Source organism: Podarcis liolepis (genome assembly GCF_965112155.1).
Source record: "Podarcis liolepis genome assembly, chromosome: 5".
In the NCBI taxonomy this organism is placed as follows: Eukaryota; Metazoa; Chordata; class Lepidosauria; order Squamata; family Lacertidae; genus Podarcis; species Podarcis liolepis.
Window position 1 is genome coordinate 67186282 of NC_139556.1, and position 21871 is coordinate 67208152.

Below are 21871 nucleotides of genomic sequence, written 5' to 3' on the forward strand. Positions count from 1 at the left end.
GAGTTCCCTGTGAACAGAGGTTGGTTGTTAAACTACTCTGAGAGAGGCAGCTCTGAGGGGATATCGGGCCTCCTAACTCTCAGCACCCTTAACAAACCATAGCTCCCAGAATTCTTTGAGGGAAGCCATGACTGTTCAAAACTGGATCAAAGTGCTTTAAATGTATGGTGTGAATATGGCCTTCGAGAAGATTTGGCGCTGTTTAATGTACTGCACCAGCCTGTCATAATCACACAATCAGGGCAGGTGAAGCCATTCAGAAGAGGGATTTATAAGCTGCTTATGCAAACAGCCTGTAGATAGGATCATTCATCTGTCTTTAAAATAAACATCAAGGTGATTAACAGGTGGCTGAGGTAAGTACAAATGCATATGAAGTGTGGCTTCTTTTACAAAATGCCTGATGAATGTTGTCTGAAATGTGCCTGAAGTCAGAAGACATGGCCTGGCTCCCTCTTGCAGGAGATCACTTTCAACAATGAAGAGGAGTTTAGGATCACTGTGCCATCTTTACAGATGTAGTGGCATTTTTAAAAAAAACAAATAAATGGATATCTTCCAGGCTTTCTGGGCTGAGCTCATGTGTAACGTTGCAGCCTTGCAGGAATAATCCATTTGCCCAGCCAACGTTATGGCTGAGCTAGTTAGCTTATAGTTTCCAGCTGCGGCAGCTCCTGTGATCTCTGGCATACATTTCAGGAGTATCACTTGTTCTTACTGTGTAGTTCAGGAAAGCCACAAGTGTTGCTTTGCAGTTTATGTTGCTGATGGAGAAAAACCAAGTACATTGGAAATGCCTTAGCCTGGAACAGCAGAATATGTCTTTGAGGAAACGGCGGTCAGTTTCTACAAAGGAAACTGTCAACATGTTGGGCTGCCTTGGGGAGTAGGAAAGATAGCAGAGCTCATGTATATAGCCCTACAAGGCCTACAAAAGGGGTCATCTTACTTGTTTTAGTCCATCATTTTCCAGTTCTTACTTCCCTGACTTTCGGACTCCTTGTTATGTCCTCCTGTTCTTGATTTCACCTTCTCCAGAATTTTCTCTTCAGTCTTATGTGCTTGTCATCTTCACTGTCTTCACATCATCAATCCCTCTCAAAAGTAATTTGTGTGTCATTCCTTAAGGTTAGATCAAATGCATCACTTCTCATTTTGCTTTTCTGTTGTGGGGGACACACCAAGCAGTTTGCTACATAACAAAATTATTTAAAATGTTATGGGCAGCAAACAGCCTTAAAAGCATGAGAACTGAAACATCAGCAGATAAAAATCAGACCAAGAGAGTAAAAGCAAAACAGCAAAATGATAGAAAACTTATAAAGCATCAGTTCCTGAGCAAGTGGATGACAGTGATAGCTGAATAAATATTTCCAGGACAGTTTTCCTGTGTGCTCAAATTTATTATCTCTTCTCTTTCTTCAGTGGAATACCCAATCAGTGTGCATTGAATTCACAGGCAGCATTTCATCTAGACACAGACACATCTAGACACATAGCTTCAGCAATGTTGGTGTGTTGTGCCCTCGGACCACGTCCTGGGACAAAGTGCTTTGCATAGATCAGAAGTGGAGAACCTGTTGCCTTCCTGCAGCTCCCATCATCCCCAGCCAGTGGCCATGGTGATTTCCATCCATAGCCTTTCCATCCATCATCCTTGGCAAATACAGGAAACTCTAAGTTGGACTTTTTAAAATGGTTCTTACATTGCATTTTGTCCTGTTAGGAAGTTGTTCCCTCCCAATGTGAGTAATACGTTTTGTTTACTCTTAAGCCTGATTTTTGCAGCTTTATTTATTTCATGTTGTAATGTATGCAAACTGTAGTTTTCCTAGAGCAGGCTTCCTCAACCTTGGCCCTCTAGATGTTTTTTGAGACTACAATTCCCATCATCCCTGAACATTGGTCCTGCTAGCTAGGGATTATGGGAGTTGTAGGCCAAAAACACCTGGAGGGCCGAGGTTGAGGAAGCCTGGCCTAGGGAATGTAGACTGTGGGATGATTAAGGAATAAAGTAAATAAATAGTCTCTGAAGCAAAAAGGGGGCTTGTAACTCTAAGCAAGACTATGACTTGTCTCCAGCAGTATGGCAGCAGAAGGAGTTGAGTAGAAGGGAAGGGCCTATGATTTCAGCAGTGTGCACTGGCATGCTGCACACTTGCATTTAAACCATAAAGGTAAAGGGACCCTGACCATTAGGTCCAGTCGTGAACGACTCTGGGATTGAGGCGCTCATCTCGTTCTATAGGCCGAGGGAGCCGACATTTGTCCGCAGATAGCTTCCAGGTCATGTGGCCAGCATGACTAAGCCGCTTCTGGCAAACCAGAGCAGCACACAGAAATGCCGTTTACCTTCCCGTCAGAGTGGTACCTATTTATCTACTTGCACTTTGATGTGCTTTCGAACTTCTAGGTTGGCTGAAACAGGGATCGAGCAACGGGAGCTCACCCCGTCGCAGGGATTCGAACCACAAACCTTCTGATTGGCAAGCCATAGGCTCTGTGGTTTAGATCACAGTGCCACCCACGTCCCTAGTTTAGTTTATTTAACTATGGTTTAACTTTAAAGTGACAAGCATACCAGGCCATTCTCTTAGAGAAGGTGCTTTCTGAGCCTGTTTCTTCTCCTCCTTGTGTGTTTTTGGGGTGTGGCAAACAGTAGTTTTCCTTCCAATTTAAAAATGTTCTCTAAAAATAGATCAAAACTGTTAGTGTAGCCTACTGTGCCTCAGGATATGGAGAGTTTCCTTTCTGTCACTTGGGACTTAAGACTGCAATCCTGTACCCACTAAATGTTGAGGAAGCCTCATTGATCTTAATGCATCTTACTTCTGAGCAGATATTCACAGAAATGTGCTGCTAACCTCCTGGGTCCTACATGCTGGAAAAGGCTTGTCTGCCTTCTGCTTCACACATGTGCCAAATGAGACACTGTAGCATTTAGCTGGTGTGATGCTAGCACAGAATCTAATAGCATCTGATCCAAGTTTTTGTTTTGACATATAAATCTGTACTGTTTGCCTTCTCTTCATCTCTCCTCTCTTCTCCCAATTCCTTCATGACTACTGAATAGTAGCTGGGTTTAGGGTTGTATGAAAGTGGAACAGCTTCCAGAATGCTTGAGAAATTATGTTGGGGTTGGTTTTTTTACTGTCATTCTATGAACAAATGCCATGCTGTGTTTTTTTAAAGCGTGTACTATGAAGTTCCATTTAATACAGTGGTACCTCAGGTTAAGTACTTAATTCGTTCCAGAGGTCCATTCTTAACCTGAAACTGTACTTAATCTGAAGCACCACTTTAGCTAATGGGGCCTCCTGCTGCCGCCGCACCGCCAGAGCACGAGTTCTGTTCTCATCCTGAAGCAAAGTTCTTAACCTGAAGCACTATTTCTGGGTTAGCGAAGTCTGTAACCTGAAGCGTATGTAACCTGAAGCGTATGTAACCTGAGGTACCACTGTACAATACAAAACAGTATTTTCAACCTGTGTGCTGGAAGAGAGACATGGACTCAGGATACCCTGTTCTGTATTACGCAGAATAGTTTTTTGGAAACGGTTGCCTTTCACTAGGGACTCTTCTACAAAGATAAACAGTGGGGAGGTTAATAGGCCATAAGATTGGAGTGTGTTTTATGTGGTGGTTTTTAATCTATGGTTTTATGTGATGCATTCTGCCCACTCCTAGAAAGTGGATGTTAACTGAGTGAGCTGGAGGTGTTAAAAGAGTCAGGCTGAGAGTAGGCCTAAACTGTACCACATCTAATACTAAGTCAAGCAAATCCTAGAGAGGATAAAGGGAGCCTTTTGAAGTCACTTGCTAGTATAAAAAATGGGGTTTCTTGAAATGCATAAGGCCTCTGGACTTGAATGTGGTCTGTACTGATTAATGAATAACTTCCTAGTGTACTTCCTTTTAAACATAATGAAAATGTATTTTTGTCTCTAAATATACTGCCCCTTCAGTGTTCAATAACTAATAGTCAGGACACATCTTCTAGGTCACCGAATCATAGTGTCTGGTATTCTCGTCAAACAGCTGCAGAAGCTTCAGTTAATAAAGGCATAACAAATGTTGCTCTCCTGGGAGACATTCCTTTCTCCCTAAGTATTACCAGCCAGCTTTCAATTAAGGGAGAACATTTACATTTCCCCCCTCTTCAAATACTCCTGCAGTTGGTTTTCCTTATGGAAGATTCCAGAACTACATTAAAAAAACCAAAAACCAAAAAAAGACTTGCAGGCTTGTCCATTACAATTATGTAAGACCTAAAGCTGCCCAGCCACAGGCTTCCTGAGCTTTGCCTTGTGTCCTGGGCTTTAAGCCAGAGACTCCAAGCAGAGCTCAAAGCCCAAGGCATAAGCTGTGTCCACATTCCCATTTACTGCACACTTGCTGCGTTTCCAGTGCTGTCTCTGTAATCTATGATTGTGGGGTGTTATTCAAAATTCATATATATCCTGTACTTTGTTGTAACCTACTAAAGACTGGTGTGTTCTCGCTCAAGCCATCTTCCTACTGACTGGCGTCTTAAGTTCATACCTAACCTAGCCATTTAAGGGGTAAACACCTTAGCATAGGGGAAAGACACCCCTGCCCTGTCAGTGCCCTCCTGCTCCTGGTGTGTACAAAAACAGAAAACACAATGGAAGCCTAGCTGGGGTGAGGAGCTATGAAACAAATGGGGAGGGGAACATCATTGCACTTTAAGGCAGTATTGAGAACACACCCTTATGTGACAAGCACAGCTAGGTTGCGGTGGGGGGCAGCGGTTTTGGGGGGAGTCACCCTAGCCAGGTTTGCTGTATACAAATCCCATGCTATGGAAAGAGTGCAACTGCAGATTGAGCAGCCTGAATCATGTGTGTGAAACCTTGCCAATGTCAACTTCCACCTGCAATTCCATGCTTGGGAGTAAGCACCATTGAAACACTGGGGCTTGCCTTTGAGTAGACCTGTCCAATGGAGCAACTCTTGTAAGTTGTAAATACTAAATAAATACATATATTTATTTTCCACAAGTGACGTTTTTAAAGTAGAGAAATATGGAAAAGCCTCATCATTTTTTAAACTGCCTATTATGATATATTTGCTTTCCTGGTCTATTACAGAAATGCAATATAAGGTTCCTCCTTTCGTCCTGCCTCCATTTCCTGTCCTGCTTTCTCATGTTCCTTTATTGGTAAAATTACTGGTTGGCACATGCATTCCAAAAGTGGGGTTGGAGGACATTGGAGCCTGCCAGTCAGTCTTGCTGGGGTTGTCCTATCTCCAGAACTAGGGGACATGAAGTACAGTATTTGAAATTATGCTGTCTTCATCCTGTTTTCTGAACAATATTGTTTCTTTCACAATGTGGAGGTGGAGATGGGAAATTGTTTAATTTTTGTTGTGTACTTTCAGATGTTTATTTATTGCTTATAACTACTTTTGTTATGCTTGTAATTGGGTTTTCTCGTTGCAAGCTGGCTGGAGCTGGCTGGAGCATGGTTTTAACTATGGGAATAAGTGCTTTTTTCTAGGAAAATAGGTGCCGGTACTCACCATAAAGTTGTTACAGTAAGTGTCCCACTTTTTAACAACAACAGCAAGAGGTGATGATACTGCAGACCCTTGATTACCCCCTGTAAAAAAGCACATATGGGAATTATATATGTATTATATGTGTATGAGATTAAATGGGTGAAACCCTGAACAGCAGTACTCTCCACTGCTAAATTCCCATTCTTGTTTGTTTTAACAAGCACCTATTTCATGCTCTAAACAGAGGCAATGAAGACATGATGCTTATGTCAAGCAGTAGTAATAATTGGAACGGGTACTCTCTTGTCAGTCAGAAGGCAGTGCCTTCAGCAGTCACAATGCATTTTCTGTCTAATGCTCATTTGCTTGTGTAAACCTGTCAATCAATCACATTTTAAATTACAAAAGCAAAAGACTCCCCCGTCCTCTTCATAATGCCTGTCACAATGTTTGGATCTTTTCTCAGTGTCGGCGCTTCCGATGTGTGTCATGGGTGGGAGACTCAGCTTAGCAATGAAGTCACTGGATTCTAAGAAACGTTGCATGAACAAGTTGCAAAGACAACCCGAGTGAACCGGGAAGGCTTCATTCAAATAATTGAGTCAATTGTATTTTGGGTTGTGAGTGTGGTTTTATATGCACACTATCGCTCTGGCAATATCTTGACCACACCCCAGGATCACCAGTCTGAGGATGCTTCAGCCCTGATCTTGGTGATTTATGCGGCCTCACTTTGCCATGACCCTAATTCTGTTACCATTTTGCCAACAGGTGTTTGTTGCCTGCCATAGCCTTCTGCAGCTGGCCCAGCTCCTCTACAGTGCCTACTTCAAGAGCAGCCTGACAACCATCGAGAAACGCTTTGGCCTCTCCAGTTTGTCCTCTGGCTTTATCTCCAGTTTGCATGAGGTAAGTGTGTGAGGCATGCCGGTTCAACATAAAGCTAGTGGAACTGGTCATCCTGCCTCATTACTCCCTGTGTTTCCCTGACCTTAGTTTAGGTACCTGTGGTTATGCAGTCATTGCTGATGAAGTAATAGAAGGACGATAGTTCACACTCCAGATAACCGAGAAGACCTTCTTCTACTGCTTCTTACATCATTGAGGCCATGAGTGTATTATAATAATAATAATAATAATAATAATAATAATAATAATAATAGTAATAATAATAATGATAATTTATTATTTATACCCCGCCCATCTGGCTGGGTTTCCCCAGCCACTCTGGGCGGCTTCCAACAAAACACTAAAATACAATAACCTATTAAACATTAAAAGCTTACCTAAACAGGGCTGCCTTCAGGTGTCTTCTAAAAGTTTGCTAGTTATTTTTCTCTTTGACATCTGGTGGGAGGGCGTTCCACAGGGCAGGTGCCACTACCGAGAAGGCCCTCTGCCTGGTTCCCTGTAACTTGGCTTTTCGTAGTGAGGGAACCGCCAGAAGGCTCTTGGCGCTGGACCTCAGTGTCCAGGCAGAACGATGGAGGTGGAGACATTCCTTCAGGTGTACTGGACCCAGGCCGTTTAGGGCTTTAAAGGTCAGCACAACACTTTGAATTGTGCTTGGAAATGTGCTGGGAGCCAGTGTAGGTCTTTCAAGACCGGTGTTATATGGTCTCGGCGGCGGCTCCCAGTCACCAATCTAGCTGCTGCATTCTGGATTAGTTGTAGTTTCCGGGTCACCTTCAAAGGTAGCCCCACATACAGTGCATTGCAGTAGTCCAAGCGAGAGATGACTAGAGCATGCACTGCTCTGGCGAGACAGTCTGCGGGCAGGTAGGGTCTCAGCCTGCATACCAGATGAGCTGATAAACAGCTGCCCTGGACACAGAATTGACCTGCGCCTCCATGGACAGCTGTGAGTCCAGAATGACTCCCAGGCTGTGCACCTGGTCCTTCAGGGGGACAGTTACCCCATTCAGGACCAGGGAGTCCTCCAAACCCTCCCATCTCCTGTCCCCCCAAAACAGTACTTCTGTCTTGTCAGGATTCAACCTCAATCTGTTAGCCGCCATCCATCCTCCAACCGCCTCCAGACCACTCACACAGGACCTTCACCGCCTTCACTGGTTCTGATTTGAAAGAGAGGTAGAGCTGGGTATCATCCGCATTCTGATGAACACCCAGCCCAAACCCCCTGATGATCTCTCCCAGCGGCTGCATGTAGATGTTGGAAAGCATGGGGGAGAGGACAGAACCCTGAGGCACCCCACAAGTGAGAGCCCAGGGGTCTGAACACTCATCCCCCACCTATAGCCTATCGTATAACGATAGGCTATACGAGGGAGAGATGGTTTTTAAGAAGGCAAACTGGATGCTGCCTTGGAATGACACTTAGTCAGGACAATTCCTTCCGAAACAAGAATCCTGGGAAGTGGGAGGTGGGGAGTGGGAAAGAATGATTTTGAGGCCTTGGGGCCTGCTGCTTTCTGACTGTTTCCCTGAGAAAGAGGAGAGCCTGACCTACCTTTCTGTGCAGTGGAGTGCTGCTACACCCATGGGTTTAATAGATATGTGCTTTCTTCCAGGCCCTCAGAAGTGGTGCCGCATCTGGTGTGTAATGCTGCATTACACGTTAATTAATGCTATATTAAAAGAAGGTGAAAACCCCCCAATTTGTTATGGAGCTGTGAGTCAGACCATTACAGCATCCCCTGCACCATCCAAAACTAATGTCTAGAACTTTACACACGGCGATAGCCTTTATTATAGCAGCACCTTTGTAGTACCCCCATAATTAAGATTATGTCAGTGTTTCCCATGAGAAATCCCTCTTTCCCCGGGGATGGAGTCAACGTCATTCATGGAACCCAGCCAACAGCAACGGCTTTTGCTGCTTCGGTTGCGGTTTTGCTCTGCTTCTTTTGCCCTGCTTTCGAATCCAGGAGACCCTCCAACTCCAGTTCTTCCCCATTCCCTTTCTGAAACATTTTCTGCAGCCTCTGCTTCCCAGAATTCTCTGCATTGCACTTTAGCTGGCAGGTTTAGAGCCCTCTCCCCTTTCCTAATCTCTAAACCAGGCATCCCCAACCTGTGGCCCTCCAGATGTTTTGGCTTACAACTCCCATGATCCCTAGCTAGCAGGACCAGTGGTCAGGGATGATGGGAATTGTAGTCCAAAACATCTGGAGGGCTGAAGGTTGGGAATGCCTGCTCTGAGCTCTGCAGCTTTGGGGCTGCTTAATTTTCTCAGCTTGTAATATTGTAAAGTTTTCTCAGCTTTTAATACACTAGGAAATTATCGTCCTGCGGGAAATGACTCCCAGCATCTTTTTGTCACTTCCAGCACAGTCTTCCCTTTGAAACAGATCAGGAGAGCAGAAGCTTTAGATACTTTTGTGCTCTGGGATCCAAAACGATCAGAAATGTCAGAGGCACATCTGCAATGCAGAATCCTGCAAAGGGCCATTGACAGCCAGAGGTTAAAATGGGAACCATCTTGCTTTTGCTGCCTCCAAGCAGGAAAAGACAGCAGGACGTAAACAGGAGGTCTGGACTGATCCAAAGTTCTTGTCCATCGGATATTCCTGTCCAAGAAGAGCAAAGCGTTCTTAATACCAATGCAGCTGTGACTGCAATACAGTCTCCCATCTACTTACCCAGCAACAGTAGGCTGCCCTTGACTTTGAATTTCTCCATGTGGTACTGTTTTGCAGTGGCTGGTGCTATAATATAGTTCTGGCTCTGCTCGAGCAGTTTTCAAGTTGGAACTTGGCCCCTAGTGACTCAATCAGGAACAGCTTTGATTTCTAAGCTTGATATTTGGCAAAGCACCTGGAGCCTGGCAAGCGACGCTATCAAATACTAGGGGGGAAACACAAAATAGGTGTGTTAATTAGCCGGGGCTCTGCTGTGTTTGCACAGTTTGTACTGTCAGCGTGCGAAGAGCACGCGAACCGCACTTGGGCAGAAATATAAAATGGATGGGGCCTGAAGGAAACATGAGCCTCTGGGCCTGGCACAAGCAGAAAGCAGAGCAGAACCGACATCCAAGGGCCCAGCAGTTAGCCATCAGGGTGAGCAGCGCTGGTTCACATAGCACTGCGAGGGAATGCGTTTGCCAAAGCCTCACACTTAACTGAGAACATAAGACCAGTTAAACTGTGCTGTGTTAGCGTGACTGTCCATCTGTTTAGATTTGTTTCCCACTCCTTTCTCTGAGGCCTGTTCTAGAAAAATCACTCCCAGTGGTTCTCACCCTGTTGCTGCCTCCAGCATCAACCACTTCCAGAGACTTGAGAGGAAGCCCATAAACATGTCAATTGCTACCCACTTCTCTTTGAACGCCCCTGGGATACATGGACAGAATGCAAAAATCAAAACTGAACAGTTCTTCAGGGCAAGCCCAACCACTGGACAGAATGAGGCAGCTCTCAGGTGGCAACACCCCCCCCCCCGAATCCTCTAAGCTGCCTGGCCTGCCCCACTAAAGGTAGCTTGCTGCCTTCAGGTACAGAGAAGGTTACAGTCCTGCTGGTGGTGTTGAGGTAAGATTCACCTGCCAGTCTAGTTGGATGCACCTTCTTGTCCTTTTAGGTCAGGGAGCAAAATATCTTGGAGCTGGCCCTGCAGTCCCCAGTGTTATACCTCTTGGGCCATCCATATTTCCTACTTTATTCAGGACTCTAAATCGCTGCTTCTGCAACTCTTTTTACCTAGCTAGAGAAGCAGCTACTTCAATGAGCATCTTTATGGACTTCTCCCTAAGTAGTAGGAGTAACAGAACTTGACCAGAGGGCAAAATAAGAGCAAATATTGATTATGCCCCATTATATCATGGTATATGTGTCTGAAACTAGATCACATTTTTAAACGTTTCTTTTGTCAAGTAGTGTAGGCAGCATCATTGACCAGGATTTACATCGAGATCTCTAATACTGAGGCTGATTTATTATTATTATTACTATTACTATTACTATTATTATTGTTACTTTAAAAGGTTCAAGGGCTGTACCTTTTTCCTTGTGGGAAAGATCCTGATTACTTTTTGTATGTTGACATTTTTTGTTGACGTTTTTAAAAAGGCATAAGGTCAGATTCAACCAACCCATTTGCAAGGGGCTGCTACCTCAATGAGGTTTCCCCCCATCCCCCCCATGTTTTCCCCAAATCTTCTTTCCCCCAAACAGTATGTAGGGTGAGGGAAAGGAGAGGTTGTTTCATAGGGCAAGCAGAAGTGTTTGTGCTGATGGAACGGTCTCCTTAAGGCTATGCTGAATTCCACCTATTGTTTCTTACCTTTTACCTTAGAAGGATTTCTATCCTGAAAAGTAAGGTAGTATTAATGGTAATAAATAGCTAAACAAACAAACAACATAAAAAGCTGCCTTGGCATTGGTTGGTCTAGCTCAGTATTGTGTACACTGATTGGCAGAGGCCTTCCAGGATTTCAGACCCTGTTCTCTCCCAGCCCCAACTGGAGATGGTGGGGATGGAACCTGGAAACTCCTAATTGCAAAAAGCATGTTCTCTGCCACTGAGCCACAGCCCTTCCCTTCTTTGACATGAATGTGCAGGAGCCATTAAACAAAACAAACTCTGGTGCCCTGAAATGCTCTAACCAGGTCCTGAAACACATTGCTCCATTCACAGCAGGGGACACAGGAAATTCTCCAGTACTTTTATGCAAAAAAGATGTTGTCTTGTAGTTGGGAAACCTCCATGGTGTCCACTTTGTGGTAGATTCCTTGGGCAATCATATATCTGTGGCCATTCCAACCCACAAGTAGTTATCTTTCCCATCCATTCGGAATACATTTGCTTTTGCTTCCAGACACTTTCATACTTTTATATGGGGCTCCCCTTCCTGACTCTCTCTGGGATTATAAAGTTTTTCTCATTTATTTGTTAGATTGGTTCCAAAAGCCGCAAAACCAGGGAGGGGAGCCCATGTAAGCATATAAGAAAGGAAACTTGGGCACAATTACTGTAGTTTCAAATGTTAAATTAGTCTGAAAGTCTGGACCAAGCCAGTTAACTTTATGTAACCCGCACGTTATGGCTAACCATTACATCTCATGCAACATGTAAATGTTTTGAGACAACAAGGGAATTGTCTCATGCCAAACCCATAGATCCAGATACTTCCAAACAGATTTTAAAATCCAGACCCTTTAACAGACACCAAGAGGACTGATTTGAATCACATGTCCACATTCTTGCGCAGTACTGACCATTCAAGAATGCACTCGGGGGGTGTTGAACTATGCATAGTGCAGATCCTTACTTTAGTGTAAGCCAGCATCTTCAACTGAGCTGTGTTGGCCTGCATTATGTGAAAAAAAATTGGCGCAAAAGAATGCTAGATTGTTTAGCAATAGTGTTTGTTTGGGGCCATTATTGGTACATGAAGATGTTTAAAATGAAGATGTTGCCACAGTCCAAATTTACACAATAATCTGATTGGACGTCACTATTTAGGTACATACCAATTAAACATTTGTGTTCCACAGAGCAGAAGTACCTTTAGCATCTCTTTTATTTCAAAAATAATAGAAATGAATGCTGTATGTGGATTTTTTTCCTATTGTAAATATCTCTGGTGAGATCATACTTACATCTAATGCTCGCATTGTGTGTGAGTGTTTAATGTATAAAATGAATTCCTTCATTTAAACTCTCCAGAGAATTTTTTAAATACAATCTCAGAAATACCTTTGCATTTGTTGGTTATCCTGCTGCTTTATTGCTTTTCAACCATAACAAGTGAATCGTGGGCACTTAACATTTGGAAAGTGTCATGTGTTTAAAAGAACCATGCTACCCTGCTTTTTCCTTTAAATGATCATAGGCATTGCTTTCACCCAGGGGAGTGTTCAACATAGGCATGTTTACTTTCGGTTGCTAGTGCATCAAGCAGTGACTTGCACGTGCGAATCAGCCTTCACAGATCAAATAACCAGAACAGATCACAGATAGGAGCTTCATATGGTCTCAGATGCAGTGCTTCCAATAGAATAATTTGCATTAATCTTTAGACCATCAAATGTTGAGTAATCTTGTTGTATGTGAACTGGCCCTTAGCCCTTCTAATCCTTTGCTCTGAACTACCATCCAGTTAATCTATTTCTTTCTGCCTTCTCCACTGTTGTGTTCCTTTTCCATACTGTTTTTTTTTTGTTTGCCTTTGCTTTCGGCCCCCAATTGATTTTGGGTTGCGGGTGCTGCTGAAGAGCTATTGGTTTAGCACAGACAACAAAGCTGTTTTAAATTCACTCTCCCTTCGTACACAATAACTTGTGAGCTATGCCTGCTATTTACATCATCCTGATTATTTACACTGCTGTATCCTGAAGACGCCTCACCAGCAATACAAGGTCTTAGATGATAAAGATGGCTGAACCACTCTTTCCCAATTCTGTACTGCCCATCCCATTTCTAGCAAGCTAGGGGTTCGGAGAGCTCTCTTCTTGGCACTGCTGTAGCCTGTTTTAAGCTACAACCAGCCACAACACTTTGGTCCTACAAAAGATAAGTAGGAGATGTTTTACAGCCTCTATTCCAGTGGTCAGCAACCTTTTTAGGCCAGTGAAACTTTGAGAGAGTGCCAAATTTTGAGCCTGAAATAATGCCAAATGAGTACCATGATTTGGGGTGGGGGAGCATAATTCAACACCAAATGACTGCCATAGGGCTATGGCAGAATGGTTGTGGCATCTGGAAGAGCAGAAATAGGATTGCAAAGTTACATGGGTCTACCCCCCACAAATAGCCATCCCATAAACAGCACTCACCAGCCGCTGCCACCCTCACAGACAGGACACTTTTGTCCCTGTTCAGAACAGAAACGTGGGCATGTTTAAGGGGACATGTTCAGTGTAAGAGAGGCTGAGTCATGCAAACAGAAACTACGCAGAAAGAGCAAACAGTCTTTCTTGTGTTATGGATTGTTGAAAGGATGTTTACTGAGATCTTTTACTGAGACTGGCACTCGTGGGTGTCACGTTGCCAAACCCTGCTCTACTCTACGTGTAAGCATTTTTCTCATTGGGGAATACCATGAAGCCTGCCTCTTGGTATGTCTTCAGGGGAAAAATGGCTACCTCGTACACAAAAAGCAGAGGTGGGCCATCCCAGAATAAACTAAACTCAGAAGTAAAAGCAGAGACACTGAGGTGCCTCCTTGTCTGGTTGGTGTCTTCTTTCAGGTCTGTTTTGACGTTCTCATCTGTGCACTTTTATGTCTCCACAGATCGGGAATGTTGTCCTCATCATCTTTGTGAGCTACTTTGGCAGCCGAGTACACCGGCCTAGGATAATTGGCCTGGGAGGCCTGCTGTTGGCACTGGGGGCCTTCCTTCTCACTCTTCCACATTTTCTCTCAGCCCCATATCAATACACCACAGCACAAACCAGTATGTATATTTCCAGATATCTCTTATGCCTCAGCCCTTCTCTGCTCTGATGGCTTGGGGACTTTGTGAAACTATGTTTGCTGTGTCCTCATAGTGGCTTACATAAATTAATAAAACATAGGCTCCTATCTGCATGATACATTTAAAGCAGTATCATACCGCTGGGAACAGTCATGGCTTCCCCCAAAGAATCCTGGGGAATGTAGTTTCTTCAGGGTGTATAGTGCAGATGGGACCTTAGTCAAGGTCTATGTGACAGCAGTTTTGCTTCAGAATCCTTGGTAGCTTAGTTCTCATAGTATCCTGTGAGGTAGGTATGTTATTCTCCCTGGGAAATTAAGCCTGCAAATGTTGCACATTAGAGGCACTTGGCTTTTACCCATCCAGGCTTCCAACGTCCCCCGAGGCATGCTGCGGTCTCTGTGCAATGACTTGCCTGTCATGGGTGTGCCAAACCAGATCATTGCCAAGGGAGCCCAAGGCAATGAATGTTTTGGTTCATGTCTTGTGTCAGTGGATGCTGTTCTGCATCGAATTGCTTCTTTTAAAGTGTCACTATTATCTGACGCCACCAAAAATGTGCAGGGCTGCTACCTGATGATGGATTGCTTAGCATAGCTGCTCTGTGTTTGCTTTTGCCTCTGCCAGAATCCTGTATCGGGGAAAGCGAGGGGTGGCGCTCACACCAATGATCATGTGATCAGCTTTGCTTCCTTGCATTTCCCCCCCACACCCAATTTCCTTTCATGCCAGGTAGCAAAGCCATGATCCCCTCTGCCCATGAATGACACTGGCAGGTTTGTTGCTTCTGCTGGCACTAGCCAGCATTAGTTGATATGGTGCCAGGCATTTGTTTGCAAATCAGGCTTGTCACCATCTTCTCTGCAAAGAAAGAGACGTGTGAAAGTTGGGGGAACGATTCCTCCAGGAAGGTTGGCACATACATGTGGCTCCTTCAATACCTTCTAATCATAGAATATAATCAGGTAATAACAACTCTTAGTTCTGCTGTCATTATATTTATCTGTAGCATAGCCAGGAAGTAAGCTTGAAAAACATTGTTCCCACTTGCCTTCCAAAAGGGGGGAAATCAAGGCGTCAAAAGTTGTTGGCAAGCTCAGGAATTGCATCCGAGTTCCCCTAAAACCTACACCACAGCTTCTCCTGTTGGAATTATGCCCATGGAAAAAAAAAGCATAACAGAATACGTCATGGAACTGAAGATCATTGTGGATTTTGCAGGAAAGATCTTGCGAGTGGGATCCAGCAGGGGTTTGCTATCTAGCACATGGATCTGTCCTGTAGCATCTACACAGATTTTTACTTCTAGCCTAACATTTTCCCACAAGTGTTTCTCCATGGAATTTAGTCCAAAATCACAACCACTGTTATCTCCAGTGGGTTGACTGCTGCTGCAGAAATAGCCAAAGGAAAGACCAATCCCAATAACAACATGAATTCATTGTAGTCAAAGGGAATAAGTTATCCGTTGTTGCAAACATATTGGTAACATTCTTGCTATATAGATAAGGTTCACCTTAAAAAAAATACACATACTCCAGACTGCATTGTATTCAACTAATTCATCCCATTGGGATGAATGAACCTAAGTTAGTCATGGTCATTGATTTTAATGAGACTACTCTGAGTAAAGGTTAGTTGGTCTATGTGTGCAAGATACAATGGTCTATGTGTGCAGGATGAATTTTCTGATGTTTAGATTTTTCACACTAAGACTAGACATCTTGAGAGATGTTTAGAAGATGTCCCAGTTTGCCACAATTATCAGAAGAGTCTAGGGTAGCGCCTCTCTCATTGAGATCTGTGAATGGGAAGTTCTCTGAAGGAAGTGCCTTGATTTTATCTTCAAAGAGAAGGCCTCCTCCTTCAATGGAATGACTTCTCTTTTTATTAATGGTTAATCCAGAGTCAAATTAGTTTAATCAGGCAAGAGGGGGAGAAACTATATCTAATCCTTCTTAAAGAAACAACAGTTTTACTATTTTTAAAATGGGTGGAATCCTTAAATAAGTAAACTTTCATTATACAACATGGAATCCTATACAATGAAGTGGGTTGCAATGTTGAACAGGGTTTCTGATGGTCAAACTACCCATTACTTTATATGCATTTTTTAATTCAGTGATTGGGAGTTCACACGATTAACAAAAACAAAAGCAGCAGTGGGCGCCCCAGTGCGATGGGCCTAGGGAGAAAGGTTTAATCATTTCCCCCATGTCATTTTCTTGGTAAAAATTACCTAAAACTGCTATTTGCTGCTACTTTTTATTTCAAATGTTCTCTTAACTTGTGCAGTACATAACTTGTGCAGTACATTTATAGAACCCTGTAAGCAGAAGCTCTGCACAACAAGGTATTCCCCCCTCTCCTGCCCATGCGTGCCCCCAAATTGGTGTGTGTGTGTGCATGAGAGAGAGAGAGAGAACCCCCTGAACAGCAGAGATGGGAGGGGGGATTGTTCCATCTGGCAAGCTGATATGTTAGTAAAGACAGAACATTTGTAATATGCCACCCATTGGCATTATTGCTTCTCAACACATTAAACTCTAATACAGTCTTACTTACACTACTGCTGAGGAATAGTAACATGAATTCACATAGTAATATAGTTCACATTTATTTAAATGTAAAGTGCTTAAATATCATTAAATGCAAGATCTTAAACACTCACAGCAGTATATTAATTTGTATTGCAACAACTAATGGGGTGGCTTCATTTTTATGGCTAGGCCCTTGGCATCCTCTTGTGAGAAGGTTTGTTTCTTGTTCTGAACCTGAAGCCCTCATTTACCATTTTAATATCCCCATGCGCAGAAATATATTACTCTCCACACACTTAGCCAAAGGCATAACTTAGGCCAGTTGTGTGTACCAGGGCAGGAAATAATGAAGCTCTCTGTTTTCCATTATGTCCTCCTAGATTTGCTTACCATTTCTTTATTAAGTGGCAGGAACCAAAGATGGGAGCATTTATGTAAACAAAGAAACCTCAAAACCTTGGTATAGTTGGCATTTCTCTTCTCATTTACCCTAAACCAGTTTCACTTACAAAAATTCTATTTTGGCAGGCGATACGTTTAACAGGCCCCCCATGGCAATTGAATTTATGGAAGTAAATCTAAGATAGTTAAGAAGGTCCCTGAGTTCTGAAAATACATTCCAGCCTTGTGTAATAAGGGTTTTGTAATGAACGTGTACAGGAATGTTTGTGGTAGCGTGTAGCAGTACGTGGAAAGTGATGTTGCATTAGCTGAAAGCCCCAAATTACCTGGTCAACGTTTTTGTTTCAGCTCTTTTATATGATCAAAGTACCACAAGTCTTCTGGGCCACTCATTAAGTGCTCTGGCTTGACGGGAATAGTGGAACAGTTGTAAAAACGAACAAATAACGAGGCACAAGATGTATGAGAACTGACATGTGTGGCAAGGACACAACATTTGTTTTAATTTTGCATTGGATGTGGGTTCCTAGACGCCTCCAGATATTTAAGCATTGTTTTCTTCACTCTAAAAGGCACTTCAAGTACTCTGATTAATAGATTGGAATTGGTTTCCTGCTCCCCTATGAACAGCTTGTTCACCTCACCATGAAAGCTAATTTGTAATTTGAAAGCAAATAAGAGTCCTGGACAAACCACCCTTATTCCTCCTTCAATAATTCTCCGGTTGGCCTCTGATGTTTTCTCCTCCCCAACCCCCCCACAAAACATACTGATATAGGTTTGTTCAAAGCTCTTTCTGAACTTATCCCTGTAAGCAGTGTTGTGGTAATACCTTGAAAGAAAAAAAGGTGATGACAGCTGCTAATTAAATTGAGTAAGTTTTACAGTTCTGGCAGGTCTTCCGAATCCAGGAATGAGGGGTTGTTAAGGAAGCCTAAGGATGCATTTCACTTAAAAGAGTTTCGTTGCTATTGCCACAAACTGTAAGGTATTGTATACAAAAGACGTGGGCCAGGTACAAAGGACCACACATGGGCCTCTGCATGAGCTTTTGCATAGGAACATAGGAAGCTGCCTTATAGCACATCAGACCCTTGGTCTATCTACCACAATATTACCTACACCAGGCATAGGCAAACTCAGCCCTCCAGATGTTTTGGGACTACAACTCCCATGATCCCTAGCTAACAGGACCAGTGGTCAGGGATGATGGGAACTGTAGTTTCAAAACATCTGGAGGGCCGAGTTTGCCTATGCCTGACCTACATACTGACTGACAGATGCTCTCCAGGGTTTCAGGCAGGCTGTCTCTCCCAGCCTTACCTGGAGATGCCAGGGATTGAACCTGAGACCTTCGGCAATCAAAGCAGATGTTCTACAGGTCTTTCAGCCTTCCCCTTCCAGCGGCTGTCCCAAAAGGTCCCCCCCCCCCTCCAAGGTGGGTTTGAGAAAGGAAAATCAGCTCCCTCTCCAACTGCATGTGGAAGTGCTTTGCATTCATGTTCATGGACCTGTCTATAGGCCAGCCATGGATCTAATGTCCCCTAGGCTATGTTCTGAATATGAGTTGCAGGGAATCACAAGAAGGGACGGTGCTGTTGCACTCAGTCCTGTTTGTTGGCCAACAGGATGCTGGGCTATGATGGACTTTTGGTCTGATCCAGGAGGGTTTTTCCTGTGTTCATGTTCACTTTTAGTCATCTGGGCCCTAAAGGTGCTTAGAAACTGGTGGGGTATCTTGATTGTCCCCATCTCTCCTGCTGCCCATTTGTTTGCTGTGTACCAGGGCACCTGCAGTGAATCATGAGTGTGACCTAAGCTAGACCTGCAGGCAACATGTGAACTTGCACAGGCAACATCCCTGCAAAGTGATTCTCAAACTGAGATGCTTTGCTGCTTCTTTTTCTTTTGCAATGACAAATTATGTTTCCAGCACCAGACTTAAGATCAGACTTGGGTACAGTGGCCTGGGAGTTCCCACACTGTTTGTTTGTTTGTTTGTTTGTTTGTTTGTTTGTTTTTCCTATTAATTCCTCACCCCTATCATTTTGTTCCAAGATGCAGGTAACAAGAGCGGAAGTGCCAGAACTGAGCTCTGCAACAACAACGAATTTGTGTGTCCAAGCACCAATGTGAGTGTCCAGGCCGAGGACAGCACCATGTGGGCAATAATGGTAGTTGCACAGCTATTGGCAGGAATTGGGACAGTCCCCATCCAGCCTTTTGGGATCTCCTATGTGGATGACTTTGCTGAGCCAAACAACTCTCCCTTGTATATAGGTAAGTCCTTTCCCTGGGAAGGTGTACTACTGTAGCAGGGTTGCACCTTGCCATCCAGCTTACATTGCCTTGCTATCCATGTCTTTGCAGCAGGCGGAGTGGGGAATCTGCTGTTTAGGAAATGTCTTTCCATTGCTCGCACTGAAGAGGAGCTTCTGATGCAGCTCATCGGTCCTGCAATGAAAATCGCTATGTTGGAAGGTCTTGACAAGCCATCCTTAGTTGTGTGACTGACATGGCTATGTTGAGAGTGCCAGTTTTTATTTCTCCTCTCAATGTGATGGTGTTGGAGTGATTTAGGGGTGCCCTTCTGTGCATGAAAACTGTAGTGTTTTCCAAAATGATTTCTTCTTCTAGGAGAGCTGGAGTAGTGCACTAAGAGTCAACATGGCCAGGCATTTGCTGGGGCTCATGTGCCCTGATCCTGCCCACCGGGGCTAATACCTTGCCTGGATCCCACTCGACCCTAGTGCACCTCTAACAGTAGAACAGTGGTGCCTCGCAAGACAAAAATAATTGGTTCCGCGAGTCTTTTCATCTTGCGATGTTTTTCGTCTTGCGAAGCACGGTCCGTCGCAACTGCGCCTCTTCAAGCGGCTTTAAGAAAAAAGCGCAAGACGTTTTCGTCTTGCCAAGCAAGCCCATAGGGAAATTCGTCTAGCGAAGCAACGCAAAACCGAAAAACCCTTTTGTCTAGCGAGTTTTTCGTCTTGCGAGGCATTCATCTTGCGGGGCACCACTGTATTCTAGCAGCCACCAAACCTCCTCCTCTAGCTCTGCTTGCGAGTGGACTTATTTAGCAACTGCAGCAGCAGCACTATAATGGGCTTGGGGGCAGAGTGGCTGCTTTTGCTCCAAGCCCATTACAGCACTGCCACAGAATAGGACCTCTCTGTCACGCTCCTGGTTGGGCTTAGCCAGCAGCAGCGCCTGGTCACCCCACATGAGGGGGAAGGCAAGGCTGGTGGCTGCAGCAGCAACGCTATGGGGGGGCACGTGGCTGTAGATACCTCTGCAGTGGAGTGGGGTAGGCCGGTCAGCGCTGGGGGTCAAGAGTGCTGCCTGCTCAGACTCCCTCGAAATCTGGAGCTTCGCCTGCATAGGCAGAAACTGTAGCAGGAGATCACAGAGAGAAGTCATACTGCCAGTGCTGTGAGGCAGTTTTGGTGCATAGCTGTCAACATTTCCCTTTTTTTAAAGGGAAATTCCCTTATTCCGAATAGGATTCCTCGCAAGAAAAGGGAAAAGTTGACAGATATGTTTTGGTGAGTTTAAAAAAAAAATTTTTTTTCAAAAGAGGGCAGAGCTGGATTCAATTGTTAACTTTTTTTTTTTTTTTTGGCGTGGAGTGAGAAATTCTCACTACCACCACCCAACCACCTTCCTATCATAGATCTTAAACCACTGATTTAAATGGTAGGATGTTATGTGTATTTGTAGGGGGACAAACACAGCTTTCTACCCCTTTTTAGTTTCTGTTCCACTTTGTTCCTCCAGCTTCTTTCTAGCATTATCGTTTCCCTCCCACCCCCAGAGTCAGAGGCCCCTCTAACAAGTGTTGGGGGCTGTCCAAGACGCTAGCAGCTTCCCAGTCCTGAAGAAGTCCTAGGCTGGCGCAGTCAGTTTGGGCTGTTCCTGCTCCTCTGCCAAGAGTGGGGCCAGCTTCCAGCACCAGAGGCAGGGGGACAAAGCCCTCCGCTGGTGCTTGCAACTCTAACGTTTGATGCAGTATCCTGTTGCCACTGCCGCAGAGGATGGGCCTGCAACTCAGAGAAGCCAGTGTGGTAGAGTGGTTAGAGGACCTGGGAGACCAGGGTTTAAATATCCACTCAATGCAACTATTATTAATAATAATAATCCAAAAAACATTCAGATTTGGCAGCGGAATTCTACTCTTTGAGGTCAAAATGTGTTCATGGTTGCTTTTTGAAAGGAAACTCTCCCATCCCACAATAGAATTCTGAATATCTCCATAAGAACAAAATAATAGCTTGCGGGATCAGCCCAATGGCCCATCTCGTCCACTATCCTGTTCTCACAGTGGCAACCAGATGCCTGTGGGAAACCCGGAAGATGGGCCTGAGGACAAGAGCACTCTCCCTTCTTGTGGTTTCCAGCAACTGGTATTCGGAAGTATTGCTGTCTCCAACTAGCCATTGATAGCTGTCTCCTCCCTGAATTTATCTAATCCTCTGGTGTGGAGAGAAGCCCAAGACCTGCCTCTACCAGGATTTCAAATGTTTCTAGTCACCTCCTGCTATTATGTAAAACTAGGCCAAGAAGAAGTCTGAAATGCAATGTGAAGGAAAAAGTTCTTCCCTCAGTTCCAGAATGCAAATGATTTTATTTTTATTTTTTTATTGGCTTTGTTGGTGTTGGCCGTCCAAAGGTATTGCAAGAGTACTTATTACAGGAAAGGGGAAAGGGTCATAGAGGTTTGCAGGCACCAAGTACTGTAGATATCAGGGGCGTTTTCTGATAACGAGTTTCCCATCTGTCTTTGTAGATATGAAAAGAGAATCTAATTAGTAGATAATGTTCCTTTCTGGTGCAGAAGGGGGGGGGGGACATAATAAGCGTGATGATTAGCAAGCCATAAAAGATGGTTGAAATGAAACCACGGACCTCAGTCATATTGGTAGGCAATAAATCACCGCTATCAGCACTCGACAATTTGGGCCACTGGGCTAGCTGTTGTTTGGACAACTTTGCCTTGTGAATTGGCCCTGTAATCCAGAGATGGGGAAT

The 21871-nt window shown here is 44.2% G+C and overlaps 1 protein-coding gene across 2 annotated transcripts in view; it reads left to right on the forward strand.

Moving 5' to 3' along the window:
- SLCO2A1 (solute carrier organic anion transporter family member 2A1) overlaps positions 1-21871 on the forward strand; it is a 59128-nt gene that overhangs the window by 19284 nt on the left and 17973 nt on the right. For both annotated transcript variants that reach the window (XM_083506444.1, XM_083506445.1), the window contains exons 2-4: positions 6295-6432; positions 13718-13880; positions 18902-19123. In XM_083506444.1, coding sequence (XP_083362570.1) covers positions 6295-6432; positions 13718-13880; positions 18902-19123 — 523 coding nt within the window. The remainder of the gene's footprint in view (positions 1-6294; positions 6433-13717; positions 13881-18901; positions 19124-21871) is intronic.